The sequence below is a fragment of the Pristiophorus japonicus genome, chromosome 16, assembly GCF_044704955.1.
Source record: "Pristiophorus japonicus isolate sPriJap1 chromosome 16, sPriJap1.hap1, whole genome shotgun sequence".
NCBI lineage: Eukaryota > Metazoa > Chordata > Chondrichthyes > Pristiophoridae > Pristiophorus > Pristiophorus japonicus.
The window spans coordinates 5,279,820-5,304,818 of NC_091992.1; the positions used below are offsets into that span (position 1 = coordinate 5,279,820).

The 24,999-nt window shown below is 45.1% G+C and overlaps 1 protein-coding gene across 5 annotated transcripts in view; it reads left to right on the plus strand.

Moving 5' to 3' along the window:
• Positions 1-24,999, plus strand: part of LOC139226284 (flotillin-2-like) — a 114,995-nt gene that overhangs the window by 32,519 nt on the left and 57,477 nt on the right. For all 5 annotated transcript variants that reach the window (XM_070856925.1, XM_070856924.1, XM_070856927.1 and 2 more), the window contains exon 2: positions 7,529-7,610. In XM_070856925.1, coding sequence (XP_070713026.1) covers positions 7,529-7,610 — 82 coding nt within the window. The remainder of the gene's footprint in view (positions 1-7,528; positions 7,611-24,999) is intronic.

Genomic DNA, 24,999 nt, shown 5'->3' on the forward strand with positions numbered 1-24,999 from the left:
CGGGGGAGAGTTATTTCCAGGGGTGGACACAGGAGGCAGGGTGATGTGGGTGGAGAGCGATACGAGGAAGTGGTCAGAGATGGCCTCATCCGCGATTGACACGATGGGAGTAGCGAGGCCACGAGAGATTACAAGGTCGTGGGGGTGGCCGTGAATATAGGTGGGGGAGTTTACATGGAGGGAGAGATTAAGGGAGGTTGGCAGCGATGAGTGCCTCGGTGGGATCTTCGTAGGATGCCAAGAGCGGCACAGCACAGAGAAAGAAAAAAATCGTTTATATAGCGCATTTCACGACTACCGAATGTCCCAAAGCATTTACATCCAATGAAGTACTTTTGGAGTGCAGTCACTTGTAATGTGGGAAAAACGGCAGCCAATTTGCACACAGCAAACTCCCACAAACAGCAATGTGATAATGACCAGATAATCTGTTTGTGTTGTTGACTGAGGGATAAATATTGGTCAGGACACCGAGGATAACTCCCCTGCTCTCTTCTTCGGAATAGTGCCATGGGATCTTTTACATCCACCTGAGAGGGCAGACGGGGCCTCGGTTTAATGTCTCATCCGAATTCGGTAGTTACAACAGTTTGAAGGTGCCGGACGTATGAAGCTGAGTCATCCTGGTAGGTGGAGGACAAATGGGCCCCGTTACTCCAGACACCTAGCTAACTTTAACAGTCTTCCCTCTTTGTCAGTTCGTGTTCTTCAAACGTTTACGTAAGAAATAGGAGCAGGAGTAGGCCATATGGCCCCCCTGCAAATATTGGCAAACTCTGTGGGGCCTCAAACTATCATAGAATCACAGAATGGTTATAGCACGTCTCTGCAAGAGCACCTCAGCCAGTCCCTTTCCCCGTAGCGTTGCAATTTTTTTTCCTTCAGGTACCTATCCAATTCCCCTTTGAAAGCCACGATTGAGTCTGCCTCCACCACCCTCAGGCAGTGCATTCCAGATCCTCACCACTCGCTGCGTAAACATATTTTCCTCATGTTGGCTTTGGATCTTTCCCCAGCACCTTCAATGTGTCCTCCACCAATGGGAACAGTTTCTCGCTCTCGCTCCTGTCTAGACCCCTCATGATTTTGCACACCACCATCAAATCAATTCAATCGTGGCTTTCAAAAGGGAGTTGGATAAGTCCCTGAAGGAAATACATTTGCAGAGCTACGGGGAAAGGGCAGGGAAGTGGGACTAGCTGAGGTGCTCTTGCAGAGAGCCGGCACAGGCTCGACTGGTCGAATGGCCTCCCCCTGTGCTGTAACCATTTTATTTTTCTACGCTCTGAGAACAACCCCAGCTTCTCCAGTCTATCCATGTAACTGAAGTCCCTCATCCCTGGAACAGCTCATCAAAGGAAAACTGCTAATGTTGCAAATTTAAAAAAAATGAGTGAGCCATGGGGCTACTAAGTGTAAAAACTACAGGAAGACCAAAATCAAACCACCCCAGGTAGCCCCTGGGTTCACCTTGCAGTACTCCAAGGGTCTCGCTTTGTAAGCCTGTGCTGTAAGCCCTTTTCCCCACACCTTTCCTGGATAATACATGGGCATAGTTGAAGAAAGTTCACGGGGTTGTGGGTAATATATAAGCAGGGATAGAGGATTGGCTAACATTCAGAAAACTGAGTCAATGGGTCATTTTCCGGTTGGCAAACAGTAACTAGTGGGGTGCCGTAGGGATCGGTGCTGGGGCCTCAACTATTTACAATCTATATTAATGATTTGGATGAAGGGACCGAGTGTGATGTAGCCAAGTCTGCTGATGATACAAAGATGGGTGGGAAAGCAAATTGAGAGGAGGACACAAAATCTGCAAAGGGATGTAGACAGGCTAAGTGAGTGGGCAAAAATTTGGCAGATGGAGCATAATGTGGGAAAATGTGAGGTTATCCACTTTGGCTGAAAAAATTAGAAAAGCAAATTATAATTTTAAATGGAGAAAAATTGTAAAGTGCTGCAGTACAGAGAGACCTGGGGATCCTTGTGCAAGAAACACAAAGTTAGTATACAGGTACAGCAAGTAATCAGGAAGGCAAATGGAATATTGGCCTTTATTGCAAGGGGGATAGAATATAAAAGCAGATAAGTCCTGCTACAACTGTACAGGGTATTGGTGAGGAAGGATATAGTTGCTTTGGAGGCAGTTCAGAGAAAGTTCACTAGGTTGATTCTGGAGATGAGGGAGTTGACTTAAGATAGGTTGGGCCTCTACTCATTGAAGTTCAGAAGAATGAGAGGTGATCTTATCGAAACATATAAGATAATGAGGGGGCTCAACAAGGTGGATGCAGAGAGGATGTTTCCACTCATAGGGGAAACTAGAACTAGGGGACATAGTCTCAGAATAAGGAGCCGCCCATTTAACACAGATGAGGAGAAATTTCTTCTCAGAGGGTTGTAAATCTGTGGAATTCTCTGCCCCAGAGAGCTGTGGAGGCTGGGTCATTGAATATATTTAAGGCGGGGGTAAACAGATTTTTGAGCGATTAATGAAGTGTTACGGGGAGCGGGTAGGGAAGTGGAACTGAGTCCATGATCAGATCAGCCATGATCTTATTGAATGGCGGAACAGGCTCGAGGGACCGGGTGGCCTACTCCTATTATGTTCTTAAATACTCTGGCACATCCCGTGAATGTGCTTATGATCAGATATTGCGGACTGGGTGTCTGTTCATCTGCCCATTTTCTCCTTGTGCCTCCACATTTGCCTGGATCTCAGATTTGGGGCTGCGGTGGTCTGAATCAGTTTGGAGTTTATCATTTAGTGATTTAAAAAAAAATGGATATGTGGTTCCTCAGTTTTCATGCAGAACCATTGTTCTGTACTAAACTGGGGATTGTAGGCGTGTGACTGAAGGGTTGTTAGAAATCAGCCCTTTAATTAGTGTGTTCCTTCTCCTCCCCCCTCAATGTTTTGGATGCTGAATTCTCTGCTATTTTTAGCTGTCTCACTGCCTTGCTTGTAGAACAATTCAGCTTCAAATAATATTGAAGCGGTTGATTAGAATTTTTCCAGAATCTGCAGAGGTTTACTGTGCATAGTGTTAGAACCTGACTTTGGCTTGTGTTTACTTAAAAATAAATCATCCTTGTGTTCTGTGAGGAGTTCATTTCGCTCAGTTTTGGCACAATTATAGGAATTAAGGAATCTGGTCACACAGGAACACCTCACTGAAGCATTGGTGAGAGAGCGAAGGTGGTGAGTGGGGAATGTGTGACTGATGACGGCATTTAACTCCGAGAATTATTGGGAATGGGTGACCTTCGGTAACAGATTGGCTTGATTGAAGGGAATATTGCTGAACAGGTTCACAAATAGACTGACTTATCGAAGATCTAGTGCTTGGGAGGGCGCTAATGGATAGGTTTGTTCAGTTTTGCAACAAGTTCATGGGTTGCAGGTCTGTGAACTCTTGTCATTTTCATACCTACAGTACGGTAGCATGGTGGCTGTGTTACTGGACCAGTAATCCAGGGGCCTGGACTAATGATCCAGAGACATGAGTGCAAATCCCACCACGGCAGCTGGGGAATTTAAATTCGGTTAATTAATTAAAAAATTTAGAATTAAAAAAAAAAAGCTAGTATCTAATGAAACTACCGGATTGTTGTAAAAACCTACCTGGTTGTAATGACTTTTTTTAGGCATATCTGCCGTCCTTACCCGGTACATGACCCACGGATGGCACTTAACTTGGTTCTGACCTGCCCTCTGAAATGGCCTAGCTCTGATCTATTCAAGAAGGTGGCTCACCATCAACTTCTCCAGGGCAGTTTAGGGATGGGCAATAAATGCTAGCCTTGCCAGCAAATGAATGCTGTGAATGAACTTTCAAAAAAAATCTGGAGGGAAGATTCTTCATTTGAAAACGCCAATAATAAGAGTCGCATAAGGATGAGAAAAAGCCACAATTAGCACAAGGGCACTACTATCTTCATGGTTAACTGAGTCTAGTTTTGAGGAAATTATAAAAACAGAAAATGCTGAAAATACTCAGCAGGAAAAACTTCGGGATGTTGGGAAAGGGGGTGGGGGGGAAAAGAACAGAAGGGGAAGGTCTGTTATCAGATGGAAGGCAGAAGAGGTTAAGACAAAAGGGATGATGGTGTGAGGCAAAAGGAGAGATGGTAATGGGACAAGACTCCTCTTTTGTTAACTTATCCCAAGAATGAATGAGCTGCATTTAGATGGAACCATTCATGACTTCAGGACATGCTAAAGCATTTCACAGCCAATGAAATGGTTTTGAGGTGCAGTCCCTGTTGTAAAGGATACAGGGTCTTCAAGAAGGGCCCTCCTTAAGACAATTCTCAAAAGCTACCTCTTTGACCCAGTTTTGGTCACCTGTCCTGTATCTCCTTATGTGGCTCGGTGTCACATTTTCTTTGTTAACGCTCCTGTGAAGCACCTTGGGACATTTTACTTTGTTAAAGGTGTTCTAGAAATGCAAGTTGTTTAATTTGTAGTTTGTCAAACCAGTTGCATAAATTCTTGTGAAAATATTTTAACTGTCATCTGTCTCTACTACTCTGTTTTGGTGTGGTTAAAAACTTGGCAATAAAGCCTTGTGGAGATTCACCAAGTTGGATTGTTCCTGTTGAAATTCCAACGTCTTCACCTGGAATGAATTTGTCAATGAAGCCAGCGTGAATCGACTGACCGAGAGCGTACTGTTGGTTTATGCTCTGTACTACAGGCCATTGAGTGAGGTTTTGCACAGAAGAGCTTTGTTTAACTGCAATCAATAGTACGTAGTTGGATTATTGAAGCCAAGTGAATCCTATTGGCTAAGAGCTAACACCAATGCTCAGTAAAAGCTGTATTCCCCAATGATCCGGGTAGCTATGAAATCTGTCTACAAATGGCCACATTAATGTCCTGGACTTTTAGGGACTTTGCGCCGAATCTCGAGTGATTTGTTCTTCAATCAGCTTCTGTCCTATACTCTGAACTAAAATGTTATAATTGTAGTAAAAACACTAGTTACATCTGTCGCAATGAAGGCAATTCATCACTGCTGACGAACCAGCCTGTCATTTGTGTTTTCACCAGAAATAGAAAAACTGGAAGATCGTCAAAGGGTTACAATGTCTTGGTGTCGCAGGGGGCGGGGCGGGCGGGGGAAGAAATAATCATCCTCTCTTCTGTCTCATAAATGTGAGAACTGTTTGCTTGCATGGAGGGAGAACGGCAACGTAAACTCATAAGGCCTGCCTCTTGCTCCTTCTTTGTATTTCTATGTCGGATTCCACATGTACGCTAACAACACCCTCTCCACCACCTCTCTCAACCCCTCCACTGTCTCCGACTTGTCACAATGCTTGTCCGCCATCCAATATTGGATGAGCAGACATTTCCTCCAGCTAAACTAGATATTGGGAAAAATGAAGCCATTGTCTTCAGTCCCCGCCACAAACTCCATTCCTTAGCCACTAACTCGATCCCTCTCCCTGGCAACTGTCTGAGGCTGAACCAGGCTCTTTGCAACCTTGGTATTGTGTTTTGACCCTGAGCTGAGCTTCCGATCACAAATCCGCTCCATCACTGAGACCGCCGATGTCCACCTCTAATATCGCCCTGCTTCGCCCTGCCTCTGCTCATCTGCTTTGTTACCTTTAGACTTAACTATTCCAACGCTCTCCTGGAGGGGAACTTCGAGGTGATGGTGTTCCCATGCACCTGCTGCCCTTGTCCTTTTAGGTTGTAGAGGTTGTGGGTGCTAGTGAAGAAACCTTGGCGAGTTGCTGCAGTGCACCTTGTAGATGCTACACACTGCAGCCACGGTGCGCCAGTGGTGGAGGGAGTGAATGTTGAAGGTGGTGGATGGGATACCAATCCAATGCTGGATGGTCAAAAATTTCCTCTAACTAAACTAGATATTGGGGTGGCCGAAGTCATTGTCTTCGGTTCCCGCCACAAGCTCCATTCCCTAGCCACTAACTCGATCCCTCTCCCTCGATGGTGTCGAGCTTCTTCAGTGTTGTTGGAGCTGCACTCATCCAAGCAAGTGAAGATATTCCATCACGCTCCTGACTTGTGCCTTGTAGATGGTGGCAAGGCTTTGGTGAGACACTCGCCACAGAATACTGAGTCTCTGACCCATCTTACAGCCGCAGTATTTATGTGGCTGGTCCAGTTAAATTTCTGGTCAATGTGACCCCCAGGATGATGGGGGATTCAGCGACGGTAATGCTGTTGAATGTCAAGAGGTGGTGGTTAGCTGCTCTCTTGTTGGAGAAAGTCATTGCCTGGCACTTGTGTGGCAGAAGAATAAACTCATGTGAGTAATGGTTTTTAGGAAATCGTGTACCTGTATCAGCATGTGTAGTCTGATCAGTTGCATAAGTTTACTGTTGCCGAAGAATCTTGGCAGGAGTTTACTGCAAGGTCAGTACTAAATATCCCTAATTTAAAAAAAAATGAAATTACAAAAATTTTTTGTGACTGTCATTCACGGGCCATGAGGAGCAGTACGTATTAGAGCGTTATATCACCAATAATAACACACCTACTTGAGATCAACTTTCCCAAGCTACATAACCAGCTTGGTAGTTCATGGGTGTCGTTGGGGATTATAGACTGCGTGCTCCAGAGAAGGAAAGCATATGTAGGGCTCGTTACAGAACTGTAGGCATTATTGAGTGAAAACCATCTCCACCCAAGTTCACCTTCACGTAGCACACTATCTTGAATATACATCACTGTTCCTTCATTGTCGCTGTGGTAATATTTTGGAATTTACCACCCAACACTGTGGCGGGAGCACGATCACCACAAGGACTACAGTAGCCCAAGGAGAAAGCTCATCGCTCTCTCCAGGCAATACGTGATGGTCAGGAAGTGTGGCCTTGCCAGCGTCGCCCACAATTTAACAACAACTGCTTACATTTATATCGTGCCTTTAACATACTAAAATATTCCAAGGTGCTTCGCGGGAGTGTTAATAGGCAAAATTTGACACCGAGCCACAGAGATATTGGGACAGGTGACCAGAAGCTTGGACAAAAAGGTGGGTTTTAAGGAGAGGCGAAGTTGTTTAGGGAGGGAATGCCAGAGCTTGGGGCCTAGGGAGCTGAAGACTGGGACTACGAAAGCCTGCAGTGCAGGCTCGAGGGGCCGTATGGCCTACTCCTGCTTCTTGTGTGAAACCGATGTCCACTGATTAAAAGGCGGCAAAAAATGCACGGACTGTGTGTGGAGCTGGGCTCCACCAGGCGATCGACAGGGGACCTTTTCCCGTGTGCACATAATATTCACCAAGTCCTGCAGCAGCATCCTCAGTGCAGACTACGAAAGTTAAAAGCTAAGAGACCCTATCGGATTTTTCCAGGCACTTGCTGGCTCAGCCAAGACCAGGATTGACCCTGACTCCTGTCGCTGAATGTTGCCACCTTAGTGTACAATTGTAGTTGTTGCCGTCCTTAAATATGCAGGCGTCGACTCGGTTCCAAAAAACTGTAGTTCCAAGATTTAGTTTCAGAATGGTTCAGTTTTGTAATAAGGTGGTTCTTCCTTCTGTTCCAGGTGGCTGCTGTGGATCGGATCAAAAGCAGTATGTTATCGGGGGATGGGCGTGGGGCTGGTGGTGCGTGTCGCAGTCGCAGAGGTGAGACACCCAAGAACTATCTCTCTCTCTCTCGCGCTCTCTTCCCATTGTGCTTTCTTCCATAACCCTTTTCTACACATTGTACAATTCATATTTAAGCATTGGTGTTTTTTTTGTTGTAATTTTCTTTAAATACCGAAAAGAGGGTGGTGCAGAGGAATTGACATGTTAGTGATTTGTGTGCTGTCTGAAGCAATATTTGATGGGGCGTGAGATGCAGGGTGTCGTCTTAAACTTGTTGCAAATTGATTGCGTACCAATCATGGAAAATGGGCAGAGCTGTCCGGTTCTCCATGCTGCTTGGACGACAGTTCCTTCTCTCTCTCGAATGGCAGGAATAAACTCTGAAAACTTCTGCCAAGCAGTAAATGTGGCTCCAGTAATTGGTCTTGCTGGATGCCCTTTACTCAGGAATATACCTGCTTTTCCCTCATGACAGGAATGTGACATGTACTTCCATGCATCATCTTTTTCATCACTTGGGTGTAATATTGGATTACAACGAACTCCAGTAATTGTTTATTCACTAGATGACAAATGTCGCAAAGGGCTGGAAGCAATGTTTCCTGTACATTTTTTTTTGGGGGGAGGTGCCCATGCGGCCCCATGAACAGGCTACACGGTCCATTCAAAATTCCACGCACGACTGGCTTTTCCCCCAATTTAAAAGCCGGCTCACCGGCTGTGCTGGAGCGCTGCGCAGTTTAAAGAGAACATTGGCTGGAAAAATCCTTTGGTTCTCGACGTTCTTCTACAGAACTATCGTGCCACATCAGTCTTTTGTAGGCCAGTGACCATTTTGCAAATTCATTTTAATTTTAATTGGTGATGTTATCCAACACTGCAGACTGTCTATTACGAATGGGTGCACAGCAGACAGAGCCTATTGCCAAGGAACAGCCACACGGCACAACCTGCTCGGCACCTTTTTTGTTGCCGAATGTGGTTTGGGAAATTACCTCGCTTGCACAAATAACTCCAATGCCTTTTTTTCTTTGAAGAGTGAAGGGCCACACCATCCGCAGCATTATATAATTATTCTTCATATCCAATTTTAAAACATTAAGTTCAAGTTAAAATCGGGGGCAACAGTGAACATAAGAATATAAGAAATAGGAGCAGGAGTAAACCATTTGGCCCCTCGAGGCTGCTCCGCCATTCAATAAGTTCATGGCTAATCTGATCTTGGCCTCAACTCCATTTCCCTGCCCGCTCCTCTATTTGACTCCCCTACTGTTCAAAAATCTGTCTATCTACGCCTTAAATATATTTAATGACTCAGCCTCCACAGCTTTTTGGGTAGAGAATTCCAAAGATTCACGACCCTCAGAGAAGAAATTCCTCCTCATCTCCATTTTAAATGGGCAACCCCTTATTCTGAAACTACGACACCTCGTTCTAGAGTTCCCCCACGAGGGGAACGATCCTCTCTGCATTCACCTTGTCGAGCCCCCTCAGAATCTTGTATGTCTCCTGTGCCATGTGGGAACTCAGGGATGCTTCCGGTGTCCCTGACGACTACATGTGTAAGAAGTGTATCCGCCTCCATCTCCTGATGGACCGCATTGCGGAATTGGAGCTGAGGGTGGATTCACTCTGGAGCATCCACGATGCTGAGAATGACACGTGTAGTGAGTTGGTCTTACCGCATGAGAAGGATCCACAGCCAGCTAGGGAATGGAAGACCAGCAGGAAGAGTAGTACAAAGAAGGTAGTGCAGGGGTCCCATGTGGTCATCCCCCTGCAAAACAGATACACTGTTTTGAGTGCTGTTGAGGGAGATGACTCATTAGGGGAGAGCAACAGCAGCCAAGTTCATGGCACCGTGGCTGGCTCTGTTGTACAGGAGGGCATAAAAAAGAGTGGGAGAGCGATAGTGATAGGGGATTCAATCATAAGGGGAATAGATAGGCGTTTCTGCGGCCGCAATCGAGAGTCCAGGATGGTATGTTGCCTCCCTGGTGCAAGGGTCAAGGATGTCTCCGAGCGAGTGCAGGACATTCTGAAAAGGGAGGGAGAACAGCCAGTTGTCGTGGTGCACATTGGTACCAATGACATAGGTTAAAAAAAGGGATAAGGTCCTAGGAGACGAATTTTAAGGAGCTAGGAGTTAAATTTAAAAAGTAGGACCTCAAAAGTAGTAATCTCGGGATTGCTACCAGTGCCACGTGCTAGTCAGAGTAGGAATCGCAGGATAGCACAGATGAATACGTGGCTTGAGCAGTGGTGCAGCCGGGAGGGATTCAAATTCCTGGGGCATTGGAACAGGTTCTGGGGGAGGCGGGACCAGTACAAACCGGACGGTCTGCACTTAGGCAGGAAGGGAACCAATGTCCTAGGGGGAGTGTTTGCTAGTGCTGTTGGTGAGGAGTTAAACTAATATGGCAGGGGGATGGGAACCAATACAGGGAGACAGAGGGAAACAAAAAGGAGACAAAAACAAAAGACAGAAAAGAGATGAGTAAAAGTGGGGGGCAGAGAAACCCAAGGCAAGAAACAAAAAGGGCCACTGAATATAAAAGGGCTGCAGGAGGGGTAAAAACTAAAAATCATGGTTTAAAAACTAGGATGAAAACACTCTACCTAAATGCACACAGCATTAGAAATAAAGTAAATGAGTTGACGGCACAAATCATTACAAATGGGTATGATTTGGTGGCCATTACAGAGACATGGTTGCAAGGTGGCCAGGACTGGGAATTAAACGTACAGGGGTATCTGACGATTCGGAAAGATAGGCAGGAAGGGAAGGGAGGTGGGGTAGCTCTGTTAATAAGGGATGATATCAGGGCAGTTGTGAGGGATGATATTGGCTCCAATGAACAAAATGTTGAATCATTGTGGGTGGAGATTAGAGATAGTAAGGGGAAAAAGTCACTGGTCGGCGTAGTTTATAGGCTCCCAAATAATAACTTCATGGGGCGGGCAATAATCAAGGGAATAATGGAGGCATGTGAAAAAGGAACGGCAGTAGTTATGGGTGATTTTAACCTACATATCGATTGGTCAAATCAAATCGCAGGGGGTAGCCTGGAGGAGGAATTCATAGAATGCATACGGGATTGTTTCTTAGAACAGTATGTAACAGAGCCTACAAGGGAGCAAGCCATTTTGGATCTGGTCCTGTGTAACGAGACAGGAAAAATAAACTCTCTCCTCGTAAAAGATCCTCTCGGAATGAGTGATCACAATATGGTTGAATTTGTAATACAGATTGAGGATGAGGAAGTTGTGTCAGAAACGAGAGTACTATGCTTAAACAAAGGGGACTACAGTGGGATGAGGGCAGAGTTGGCTAAAGTAGACTGGAAACAAGGACTAAACGGTGGCACAATTGAGGAACAGTGGAGGACTTTTAAGGAGCTCTTTCATAATGCACAACAAAAATATATTCCAGTGAAAAAGAAGGGCGGCAAGAGAAGAGATAACCAGCCGTGGATAACCAAGGAAATAAAGGAAAGTATCAAATCAAAGACCAATGCGTATAAGGTGGCCAAGGTTAGTGGGAAACTAGAGGATTGGGAAGATTTTAAGCAACAGCAAAGAATGACTAAAAAAGCAATAAAGAAAGGGAAGATAGATTACGAAGGTAAACTTGCGCAAAACATAAAAACAGATAGTAAAAGCTTTTACAGATATATAAAACGGAAAAGAGTGACTAAAGTAAATGTTGGTCCCTTAGAAGATGAGAAGGGGGATTTAATAATGGGAAATGTGGAAATAGCTGAGATCTTAAACAATTATTTTGCTTCCGCCTTCACAGTGGAAGACACAAAAACCATGCCAAAAATTGCTGGTCATAGGAATGTGGGAAGGGAGGACCTTGAGATGATCACTATCACTAGGGAGGTAGTGCTGGACAGACTAATGGGATTGAAGGTAGACAAGTCCCCTGGTCCTGATGAAATGCATCCCAGGGTATTAAAAGAGATGGCGGAAGTTATAGCAGATGCATTTGTTATAATCTACCAAAATTCTCTGGACTCTGGGGAGGTACCAGCGGATTGGAGAGCAGCTAATGTAACGCCTCTGTTTAAAAAAGGGGGCCGGCAAAAGGCAGGTAACTATAGGCCGGTTAGTTTAACATCTGTGGTGGGGAAAATGCTTGAAACTATCATTAAGGAAGAAATAGCGGGACATCTGGATAGGAATGGTGCAATCAAGTAGACGCAGCATGGATTCATGAAAGGGAAATCATGTTTAACTAATTTACTGGAATTCTTTGAGGATACAACGAGCATGGTGGATAGAGGCGTACCGATGGATGTGGTGTATTTAGATTTCCAAAAGGCATTCGATAAGGTGCCACACAAAAGGTTACTGCAGAAGATAAAGGTACGCGGAGTCAGAGGAAATGTATTAGCATGGATAGAGAATTGGCTGGCGAACAGAAAGCAGAGAGTCGGGATAAATGGGTTCTTTTCCGGTTGGAAGTCAGTGGTTAGTGGTGTGCCACAGGGATCAGTGCTGGGACCACAACTGTTTACAATATACATAGATGACCTAGAGGAGGGGACAGTGTTGTGCAACAAAATTTGCAGATGACACTAAGATTAGTGGGAAAGCGGGTTGCGTAGAGGACTCAGAGAGGCTGCAAGGAGATTTGGATAGGTTAAGCGAATGGGCTAAGGTTTGGCAGATGGAATACAATGTCGGAAAGTGTGAGGTCATCCACCTTGGGGGGGAAAAAAAACAGTAAAAGGGAATATTATTTGAATGGGGAGAAATTACAACATGCTGTGGTGCAGAGGGACCTGGGGGTCCTTGTGCATGAATCCCAAAAGGTTAGTTTGCAAGTGCAGCAGGTAATCAGGAAAGCAAATGGAATGTTGGCCTTCATTGCGAAAGGGATGGAGTACAAAAGCAGGGAGGTGTTGCTGCAACTGTGTAAGGTATTGGTAAGGCCGCACCTGGAGTACTGCGTGCAGTTTTGGTCACCTTACTTAAGGAAGGATATACTAGCTTTGGAAGGGGTACAGAGACGATTCACTAGGCTGATTCGAGAAATGAGGGGGTTAACTTATGATGATAGATTGAGTAGACTGGGTCTTTACTCCTTGGAGTTCAGAAGGATGAGGGGTGATCTTATAGAAACATTTAAAATAATGAAAGGGATAGACAAGATAGAGGCAGAGAGGTTGTTTCCATTGCTGGGGGAGACTAGAACTAGGGGGCACAGCCTCAAAATACGGAGGAGCCAATTTAAAACCGAGTTGAGAAAACATTTCTTCTCCCAGAGGGTTGTGAATCTGTGGAATTCTCTGCCCAAGGAAGCAGTTGAGGCTAGCTCATTGAATGTTTTCAAGTCAAAGATAGATAGATTTTTAAGCAATAAGGGAATTAAGGGTTACGGGGAGAGGGCGGGTAAGTGGAGCTGAGTCCACGACCAGATCAGCCATGATCTTATTGAATGGCGGAGCAGGCTCGAGGGGCTAGATGGCCTACTCTTGTTCCTAATTCTTATGTTCTTATGTAAGATCACATCTCATTCTTCTGAACTGCAATGAGCATCGGCCCACTCTTCATAACTCAACATCTGAGGAATCAACCTCGTGAATCTTCTCTGAACTGCCTCCCAACCAAGTATATCCCTTGTTAAATAAGGAGACCAAACCTGTATGCAGTACTCCAGGTGTGGCCTCACCAATACCCTGTCCAGCTGTAGCAGGGCTTCCCTACTTTTATACTCCATCCCCCTTGGAGGGAGTGCAAAAAGACTGAGTGCAACAAAAAGAATTATACTCTGAACAAAAGCTTTTGCATGCTAGGTCACTCTGCTTTTTGCTTGTTAATTTTTAGGTATTTTGTTGCAGTACTTTCATAGCGGCTGGACAGATACTTCAATATCTTTGTCCCGGAAGAAATGAAAGGAAACTTCAAACCTGCATCACCGATCACCTTTAAATATAGTTGAGGGGGAAAAAGAACCAAAATCTTCTAGTCGCACACAATTTTTGACAAATTAGACTGATTGGGAAGTCCGTCAGCTGAAGAGCCATTTTTGCCCAGCTATAGTTATAAAATGCAAGAATATAATGAAAACGTTACTGTTTTTATAAAAAAACCTTGACAATGAAGAATCTTAATCTTCAGCCCCCTATAAACATGTGATGTCAGAGTAATGGGCTTGAGTAACAGGAGAGTGGAAAATCAATTTGCTGTTGGCAAGCATCCAACTCGTTTGTCTTTTAACCTCCAGCGTTGTATCTCCCAACAGCACTCACTGAACTATTTTCCAATATGATACCAGTAATTGTACATTTTGTTCTTTTTGCAATCCCAATACTTCGATGGCAATTCACAATAACTGGCTCTCCAGCCCTGATCATGTGTGCCGGTTTTGGTTGCACATTCATTGCAAATCTACCTGAATAAACAAGGCTGGGTTTGTTGGTCTGATTGTGTTATCTGTCTGTGTATGTTAACTGAAAATGTTTTTTTCATGTTCAGTATTCGAGGGTCTTGTCACTCCTGCAACATGTCTTTTGTAAAGGTGGGGAAGGGAGATTAAATCTGTTGTGTACATATAAGCTTTCCCAGTGTATCTAAACGCCAGAAAAAAATCTGTGCAGTGTTTTTTTTAAATCCAAAAAATGTACAGAAATGAGTTTCTGTTTGTGCTTTGATCCTTCTGTTCTGATGGATTGTTTATTGGGGCTGTATAATAAAGGAACTTCTGCCACCTTTCCTTCATTCTTTGAATACTAAATGTCTCTTGACACCATTCAGATAGTGTGGCTGTTTTGCAGCCATTTTCCTGTAAAGTTCAAATGCTGAGCTCTTCTGTTTATGGGAAAAATGTAGTTCATCTTCCCCTTAAGACAAAGACCGCCAATCCCTGTAGCAAATAACTTTTATTATTGTCGAATTTCTCTCCCTCCCCCCCCCCCCGCCGGCCCACATCGCCTTTGCAGTGGCTGGCAGCGTCAGTATGAACCTGTGCCGTGGTTGCCTACCCCTGGAGACCCACTGCCGCACTCTGTCTCAGCAGCACTGACTGTCAACTGTGTGTCTTTTTGATTCTCGACAATATTACCTGATTTTTATTTTGCAATCCCCTTTTAATTTTAATCTGAAATGGTCCCCTTGTAGTCAGTTAAAGAAATGGGAATTCAAGCTGTCCTCCTGAGATCTGTGAAATTCAGTGCTGGCAGTAACATTTCATTGCTCATATCCTGTTTATACTGTATATTAAATTCAACAGGATGCTACTGGTTCTGGTTTTGATTTTTTTTTGGTATTATTAATTTGGAGAGGTAGTGTACAGCTGCAAACACAAGGATTATTGAAGCTTCCCCCTCCAGTTAAGCATCATACCACCGTTATACTGCCTTTTTGCCAGTTTTCTCTTATTTTTTTGCCTCATCACTCATAAAATACTGTTCCATACGGATTGGGCACCCTCTAACACTTGGCTCAGTGACTATCCTTCACGTGTGAGCACGTGCATTGAATATTTGCAGGGTGTTCAACCGTGTAGTATATGAGAAAAGCAAAAGAAAGACTTTAATTTATATAGTGGCTTTCACAACCTCAGGGCATCCCAAAGTGTTTCACAGCCAGCGAAGTATTTTATGAAGTGCAGTCACGACTGTCGTAATGCAGGAAACGCGGCAGCCTATTTGCGCACAGCAAGCTTCCACAAACAGCAATGTGATGAGGACCAGGTAATCTGTTTTATCAGTGATGTTGATTGAGGGATAAATATTGGCCAGGACACCGGGAGCGCTCCCCTGCTCCTCTTCAAAATAGTGCCATGGGATCTTTTGCATCCACCTGAGGGCAGACGGGGCCTCGATTTAACATCTCCTCAGCCGAAAGCTGGCACCTCCGACAGTGCAGTACTGGAGGGTCAGCCTAGATTTTTGTGCTCCAATCTCTGCAGTGGGACTTGAACCCACAACCTTCTGATTCCGAGGCGAGAGTGCTACCCACTGAGCCACTGCATCATGCCCCAGTCAGATCCTACCCCCTGACTGGCATCCCCACAGACACGATTTTTGGTGGGGCTCATTGGATGGGTGTCAAGACCAGGAACCCTGACTCTGTTTATTCCCCATTAGGCCATTTGGGGAACTCGTACCAAAACAGGCAAAGAATTAGAAAACGTAAACCATGATACAGCAGTGACACGTGCTGGCTCCACTCAGTCCCATTGCGTCTCAGTTGGTAGAGTGAGTGGCACAGCAGGTGCCCCATCGACCCTCTTTCCCCTCCGCTGCTCCGCTCCTCCAGTCTCAGCAAGAAGCTTCCATCAGATCAGTAGGTAAATGGCTCCATAGGTAGCATTTTAGGGAGCATCTCAAAAATTCTCAGTATATCATTTTGGGCCGTGATCTCTTTTTACGTAAACCATTACTGTATGAACAATCGCAACCATCGTGTGGTTTCTCCATGATCTGGACCACTCCGGAGGCAGTCCGTTGCCTCGGGTAATTGAATTGGATCGAAATCCTCAGCCAATCCATTGAATTTTGCATCATGCCCCGTTGAGAAATCTGAAACTAGAGAACTTCCGCTTAAACTGGAAGCACTGTGTGTTTCTTGTAACTGTATTTAAAATTGTGAAGTGTTTCTCTCCAGCTTAATTATAGAGACTGACTGAAGACCTTTCAGTGGTGGAGAGATGAGAAAAGTTGTAATTGATGCATACAGAGTACCTGAAGAGTTTTTCAGATGCTCAAAGCAAATTGTAGATATGCTGTTGTATTCGATCACCTGCTGGAATACCAATCATCCTCGGAAAGGCTGCAATGGCAGTGTGCTGTTTGCGCAATGCCTGTTCCAGACCCGTGGCCCTGATTCTGCTCCATATTCCATTTTCATTCCTCCACATGGCGAATACGAAATCTGTGCTCCATTTCCTTTCGTGCACTTTCCCAGAGATTGATTTTTGATCTATTTTTTCCATGTTTGCCCAGTGCACTTGGATGGTGCAGTTCATTTCAATTCGGCTGCAATTAGGTAATGTGTTGTGAAAATGAAAAGGTGAGAACTCCAAGCTCACGGGGGAGGAATTTCTGACTGGGATGTGCAGTATGCAATAAGACACTGACTCTGATTTCACTTGATGTGAATCCTTCAAGGACTGTAGTATTTAGTTTTCTTTTTGTTTCTAAAATTGTTTCTCATTGGTTTGACTTCCTGTTTGTTCCGGACTTTTATGTTCTCTGATGTCATCCACCACTACTTTTGGTCTTTTGTTCTTTTGTCAACAACAGAATGTTGTTGCTCTGGTAAAGTTTTGGGCTATGAAGCTATATTAGGGTTGTGGTGTTTCTTTCAAAGAACAGGGAGCTCTCTGGATGTCCGAGACAACATCCTTCTCTGAACCAACACCCACCCAAATCAGACTAACTGGCCATCCATCTCATTTGTTGTTTTGGGACAAAATTGCCTGCTTCCTTTGTCTGCATCATAATAGTGACTGTGCTTCACAACTGCTTGGTTGTATCCAGGGCAGATGGGCACATTTGGGCTGCATGAAGCTGCACGTTGCTCGTGCCCGATGATGGGCAGCCGCCTTGAAGACCCAGTGGAATTGCTTGATGCCCCTCCACTCACTGGAGTCTGTCTTCAGAACCGAATTCAAAGGACAAGTGAAGAAGCGTGAGCATTTGGATCAGAGAGATTTAATTCCCCCCCCCCCCCCCCACCAATCCCGGACAATATTTTCCCCCTTATTTCCTTATTCCGGAGGTATGTTTCCACAGAAGGGGGCCTTCTGATACCTCAGCCAGGTAGCCATTATAAGAACATAAGAGTTGGAGTAAGCCATTCGGCCCCCTCGAGCCTGCTCCTCCATTCAATATCATGGCTGATCTTTGACCTCAACTCCACTTTCCTGCCCGATCCCCGTATCCTTGATTCCCTTAATATTCAAAAATCTATCGATCGCCATCTTGAATATACTCAACGACTGAGCCTCCACAGTCCTTTGGGGTAGAAAATTCCAAAGATTCACCACCCTCTTGAGTGAAGAAGTTTCTCCTTATCTCAGTCCTAAATGGCTAACCCCTTATCCTGAAACCCCTGGTTCTGGCCTCCCCAGCCAGGGGAAATATCCTCCCTGCATCTACCCTGTCAAGCCCTGTATTTAAAAAAAAAAATTGTATGTTTCAATAAGGGTCACCTCTCATTCTTCTAAACTCTGGAGAATATAGGCCCAGTCTACTCATGCAAGATGGTGAGTGCTGGGAGGCTGTTTGAGTTCACCCCTGACCTCACCTGATGTCTTTCCAGCAGAGTTGATTGGATAACCATCAGTGGCAGGAACTCTGACTGATTCCCCTTTTTCTTTCCTTCTCCACTGCACTCCACCAAATCCCAGGGCAGAGAGGCTAATTTGGCAACCCTGCTGCTGCCTCCGCTGAGCTCAACTATCTCGGTACAGACCGGGTCAGCACAATTTTTCCTGAAGCAACCAAAACTCAACCATTCAGAACTAAAGTAACTCAAAAAAAATTCTAGGTGAGGATCTGCGCCAATGAAATGCCACCTTATGCAAGGATTTGTCTTTATCTGCAGCTATTAAGGATTTGGTATCCCATTAGCAGTTCTTGACCCAAAATCGGAGGAGTCTTGCTTAACCGTTGCTGTTTGTGAGGTCATCCACCTATTTTTGCATAGTAAACTTCAGAGGGCTAACTTGGAGATGTTGCTGGCTCTAATTCTTTGGAACCTTCTGAAGAGGGAAGGAGGGAGTTTAGCACAATGCTGCAGGTACGCATCCTGGTGGGTTTTACTTTGACCAGCTCGATGCCCTTCGAGTTAAAAGTTACCTACCTCTGTGAGCTTTGCTGGATTATTTATTCCACCACTTCTTTGGTCAACCACAGGTTTAGTTATAAAGGTTTCAGTTTCTTCATTTCTAACCAGGGGGACACATGTTGAACTGCTAATCCCTGCTGAGGATACTTTATTACTGCAGAATTTTTTGCTGATATGCAAAATCAGATAGTCAAGAAGGTTTGATTTTCTAACCTGAAACAGTTTTGACCTGTAGCCTTTCCCCCACAAGTCAGATCGGCGATCCTGGAATGCTGAGTATGTCTAAAATCTTGTCCAGCTTCTTCCAGTTCCTTTTCATCATCATAGGTAGTCCCTCGAAATTGAGGAAGACTTGCTTCCACTCAAAGTGAGCTCTCAGGTGACTGTACAGTCCAATACGGGAATTACAGTCTCTGTCACAGGTGGGACAGACAGTGGTTGAAGGAAAGGGTGGGTGGGGAGTCTGGTTTGCCACACGCTCCTTCCGCTGTCTGCGCTTGGTTTCTGCATGCTCTCGGCGATGAGACTCGAGGTGCTCAGCGCCCCCTTGGATGCTCTTCCTCCACTTAGGGCGGTCTTTGGCCAGGGATTCCCACGTGTCGGTGGGGATGTTGCACTTTATCAAGGAGGCGTTGAGGGTGACCTTGAAATATTTCCTCTGCCCACCTGAGGCTCGCTTGCCGTGTAGGAGTTCCGAGTAGAGCGCTTGCTTTGGAAGTCTTGTGTTCGGTATGCGGACAATGTGGCCCACCCAACGGATTGAGTACAGATGATGTGGCTACGTAGCTGTTGAATGAAGACCTTCCATTCTTATTGAACAGGTATCGTCTTGTCCTTCAGGAACACTTCTACTCGAGATGTAATTTAGAAGACATTTTTGGTGCTATGGCAATCACCGTTAAAACTATAAAGAGTCGCTATAAATCTCGCTTCATTTGTAACAGCTATTCAATAGGTGCTTCAAATCCCGCTCAGTTTGTGAAAGGACGGTTTATCGGGAAGCATCCCTGGGAGTCTCTGATCATGGGAGGAAGCTGAGGGTTGATCCTCTGTATTCTCTTACGCCAATGTGGGATGTGACCCTTGTTCTCGGTAAACTTTCGTGCTTTCATTAAATCGTGTGCTCTTTAGTCTTACATTTTTTTATACTTGAGGCAGCCACTCGATTTTAGTTGTGGCACTTTGAAGAAATGAGCTTCAGCTCTTTGGTGGATTTACCAGTTTTCACGTGACCAGGAAACTAAACCACTCTTGGGTCATAACTTCACATGAAGCTTAACATTGTAGGACTTCCATTTTTCTTAAATACGGTAACCAATCTTTTCTGCCACTACATTTCTTCAAGATCAAACCTGGATCTTGCTTTGTTGGTTTTAGAATGCTGTGGCAGACTATCAACAAGACTGAAAGAAGTGGGTGAGTTTGGATGGGCATTGGCTTTCACTCTTCAATTTAAAAATAAATCCATTCCCAAATAAGGTATTGTTCAATGGATTATGAATGGGATACCTTTTATTAACTTCAGGATAAAAGCAATTGGGCTCAAGTTGGGTCAATGGGCAGTTCTAGATTTACAGGCTGCCTATTATGCCTTCGCTGGATACATATTGTCTGCACTTGCAGACGAAAGAAGCATCCTTTTCAGCAGATCAATCCTTAAGATCGGCTTCAACATCAAATCAAAGTAGCTGGTGCCCATTATTTTTGGCACTGAAATGATGCAATACAGGCATGTGAAGAAAGATTACCTACCTTCCTATGAATATAGTTTGTCCTTCACATACCTTGCTGCAACCTTCCTCAATGTCAGAGTTGGAGTGCTTAGACCGTTTGTCAAAATTGGGCTCTATTGGTAACTCTAAGCCAGGTTAGCTTTGAAAAGAGTTTGAGACTGGTCTGTAAGCAACAGCTTTTCTGTGGCTTTAGAGCACCATGTGACTCCCCGGTTGGGTATATGAAGGCCTTGCAGGTACAAAGTCCCAGAGCTCGTTCCCCTCCATATGCTCAAAGAATGAGGAAGACTATCCCTTAAGTAGATAATCTTCATGCCATTCTTAAAACTTAAAAGGCTTGCGCTTGCAAAATTAATTTTCACACATAGCAGATGTAAAGATTCTCTCCTATTCAGCGGTCGTTCCCATGCTTTGTTTGGAAGATTTCAGAGAGAGGGGCAACCTCGACAATGGGCAGGTTGTCCTTATTCCACTGATCTCTTTAACCGACTGGCAAACTGTGCAGTTTGGCAACACAAATACACAAGCCTGTGCAGCACCAGAACTGATCTTCACCACAAAAAAAACTTGAATATAGGAACAGGAGGCAGCCATTCAGCCCCTCGAGCCTGTTCCACCATTCCATTCGATCATAACTGATCTAAATCTTCGGTCCATTGCTTTGGTTCCATATCTCTCAATACCCGAGCCAACCATCAATCTGAACTTTGAAGTTTTCAGTCAACTCCCTAGCCTCAATAGCTTGTTGGGGGAGGGAGTTCCAGCGATGATGAAGAAAAATCCCGAATATCTGGAGTGGGAATATGTTGAGAATGAAGGGTTTGCTGTTCAAACAGGCCGGCTTCTTCATATCGGTCATAAAAATTAAAATTATTGCAGCTCGAGTGTCGAATTCAGTGGGATCCAGCTTTCCTCCATCACGCCTGCTTTCTTTACACACCACTTTCATGTACACTTGCTTCATAATTTTCATGTCATACCAAACACGCAAGTGTTTACCTGGTTTCCTTTGCAAAGCAAAATAATCACAATATTCAGTAAAACTGCAGCAGCTTCTTTGTTTAAAAAAAAACACAAAGTTAGCTGGTTTAATGGTGCATTTTGTTGCATGTGAAAGTTTCTGTGAGGAAAGTATATTGTGCTGGAGTTTAGACCTGTTCCTGTTTCCTCCTGGTCTTTCTGAATCCCAGTACTGTGTACCTTCAGCAGAAGCTGTGCAGACACGCATCCGATTCCTCGCTTCTCTCCCTCCCTTCCCCCGCCTCCGGCAGAGCAGTGCTCGTTTCTCCTCCAACCGTTCCACGAGGCAGTCTGATTAAAAAAAATATTCTGACCTAGTTCCTTGGGTTGGCAGACGCTCTGCTCTGACACACTATCTGCTGTACAAATAGCACCTGTCGTGATTTACAAGGCCGACGATTGGCTGGCACCCTCTCTTGGGTTAGTCCGGCCGTGGGAATGTTCCCGGCATCCACGCAGGCAGTGAAGAGCAGGAGATGCACTCTGCTCTCCTTAGAACATTCAGATCTGTTCAAAGTTTTGAGTGAGGATCAGACAGCAGCCTTGGCGAACCAATATTTATCCCTCAATCAATAAAACAAAAAACAGATGATCTGGTTATTATCGCATTGCTGTTTGTGGGAGCTTGCTGTGCGCAGATTGGCTGCTGCGTTTCCCACATAACAATGACTACACTATGCTTAATTGGCAGTGAAGCACTTTGGGACGTCCGGTGGTCATGAAAGGCGCTATATAAATCCCAGTCTTTTGGTAAATTTTGAAGAGATACACACTGTGCAATACAGACATTGTAAAAAGAAATTCTGTAAATCTCCCTCTCGTTAATCCTTTCCTTGGGACCTCCCTATGTCCAGGCCCTGCTATGACTGGCCAGCTGATCTGTTGCCAGTTGTGCTGCAATCTGGCCGCCATTAGGTAAGTTTGACTGTTCCTTCATCCCTGGGGCGGTGGGGGGAGGGGGGCCGGCCCGGCCCGGCCTCTGGATGTCACTTAATCGCAGTGATGTGATTGAAAATGGCAACTGTCGGGAATCACGGGCATGAGTCCATGTCTAGTTATCAGAGTGTGCCGCCCCACAATCTGCTAACACTGACCATTACAGTAAAATGAGAGAAATGTTGGCACCAGAACAAATCTTCGCTCAAAGTGGGGGAGAGGTCACGCTGCTTTCTTCAAGAACATTTGTTTTGAGTTTGAAGTGAGTGGAGAGGCTTTTCCAGCAGAGCTGGGAATAAAGCCACGTCCTACTAATGTGGAGAAATGGGGCCATTTAGCAAGTGCACTGATTTAAAAAAAATTATTTCAGTGCAAGCAGTACTGCAGTCCTCAGCGTTATTGTGACATTTGAACTGATTTTATTCTCGTGTACAGTGCCCTTCCTGTGGACCAGCGCACAGCTTTTAACCCTTACAATGCCAGTCCTTTCAGGCCCTTGGATTTACCACCCTCAGCTTTAAAATTCAGAGTGCTCGTTTTTTGCAAAATGCATGTATCTGCTTTTTAATGTAGCACATTTCTAACTTTGCTCCCACATCTTTGAAACGGAGTGGGTGATTTAAATGCCACAATCACTGAACCAAGTACACTGCTGCTCTTGCAACCGAATAATTAACCATCGAGAAAATGATCCTATAATCCCCAAATATTTGGCGTGTCTGTAACCTTTCAAAACATATTAATAGTCAAGATCCTTAAGCTCCCAGAATGTGATGCTGGCCTCCATCAGGAGTTCAGCTTGTGGAATTTTGAAAACTTAGTCATTTGTTAGATAATTGAGAATAATACCATTGGGCCAGAATCCTTGATCTTTTCACACCATAAGAGAAATGTATTTCTTCCGTTACTATGTAGGCCACTTTCTTGATCCCCCGTTCCTCCTTCGTGCGCCCCCCCCTCCCCCCCCCAAAAAAAATTGCAGGCACAATGGTCTAGTATTTAGAGACTTAATATATTAACGTAATTAGGGGAATGATTAGCTAGTGCCAGGAGTCCTGCGTGCAATGGGACAGGGGCGTGTAGCTTCAGTGTGTACGGTGCAAAAGGACCAGCTCACCAGAGCAGTGACGTTCAACTTCTAACTGAGCCTGGGTCCTACTGCACTATTAATATTTAATAGGTTAGTCACAAAAATGCCAAATATTTGAGGATTATTTGCACCACAACGTCACAATGCAGCTGCTCTAATACAATGGGAGGTGGGGGGAAATGGAACACCAAATCTGTCATGTATTCAACCAGTATTGGAACCCATGTATAATCTGACCTAAGTTGTACACTGTGAGAACAATGACCACTAGGTGGTGAACTTGTGGGAGACATTCCTAACCTGGACCTTCGGGTAGAAAAGGGGAAGCTCCGCCCCCACCTTCATCACTTGAGTGCCAAGGAATAAAGGACAGGTCACAGACTGACCTCTCAAGCATGGGCCTTGTGTGCATTTATACTCTATAGTAAGGACCTATCAAAATCCACTTGGAACTAGCCATTCATTGCCCCAGTTTGAGATCCGTGACCCCAGCAGACACTGGGAATTGAAGCTGGAACCTTCAGGGCTGTTTACCCACTCGGCATCAGGGGAGCTCAGCACTTTGATTTTGTCGATTCTCATCGCCACACTAGCCTAAGTAATCCTTTATCGTTGCCAGTAGACATTATGAAGTAAGTGTGCAATCATCCCAGCCTGAGGATATCGCTGCAGGTCTCCCGCAAGACAGTGTTCTAGGCCAAACCATCTTCAGCTGCTTCATCAATGACCTTCCCTCCATCAGAAGGTCACAATTGGGGATGTTCAGTTCCATTCGCAACTCCTCAGATAATGGAGCAGTCTGTGCCCACGTGTAGCAAGACCTGGACAACATTCAGGCTTGGGCTGATAAGTGGCAATCAACATTGCCTGACACTTGTGTAGCACGAATGTTCATCTCCAACAAGCAAGAGTCTAACCACCTCCCCTTGACATTCAACGGCATTACCATTGCCAAATTCCCCACCATCAACATTGACCAGAACCTTAACTGGACCAGCCACATAAATACTGTGGCTACAAGAGCAGGTCAGAGGCTGGGTATTCTACAACGAGTGTCTCACCTCCTGACTCCCCAAAGCGTTTCCACCATCTACAAGGCAAGTCAGGAGTGTGATGGAATACTCTCCACTTGCCTGGATGAGTGCAGCTCCAACAAGAAGGTCGACATCATCCAGGACAAAGCAGCCCGCTTGATTGGCCCCTCATCCACCACCTTCAACACTCACTCCCTCCACCACCGGCGCACCGTGGCTGCAGTGTGTACCATCTACAAGATGCACTGTAGCACCTCCCAAACCCACGACCTCTACCGCCTAGAAGGACAAAGGCAGCAGGCGCATGGGAACACTGCCACCTCCACATTTCCCTCCAAGTCACACACCATCCCAACTTGGAAATATATCGGCCGTTCCTTCATCGTCGCTGGGTCAAAATCCTGGAACTCCCTCCCTAACAGCACTGTGGGAGCACCTTCACCACACGGACTGCAGCAGTTCAAGAAGGCGGCTCACCACCACCTTCTCGAGGGCAATTAGGGATGGGCAATAAATGCCGGCCTTTCCAGTGATGCCCACATCCCGCAAGGAATAAAGTATAATTGCAGTCCTGAACATTGGGTCAATTGACTTGTTACCCTTCTTTCCACTCTTGAAGTTTAGTTGCAACACTCCCATATTTAAACCTACAGGGCCTTCCTTGTGTTTGTACATCCAGCACACTATCAGGTAGTGGTTTTAATTGCTTACACAAACTAACACATTTTTTTATATTGGATTTTATTATCAAGGCCAGAGATTTTTAGATTGACCTGATTACATAACATTTGTGTTCGAACGCTGTC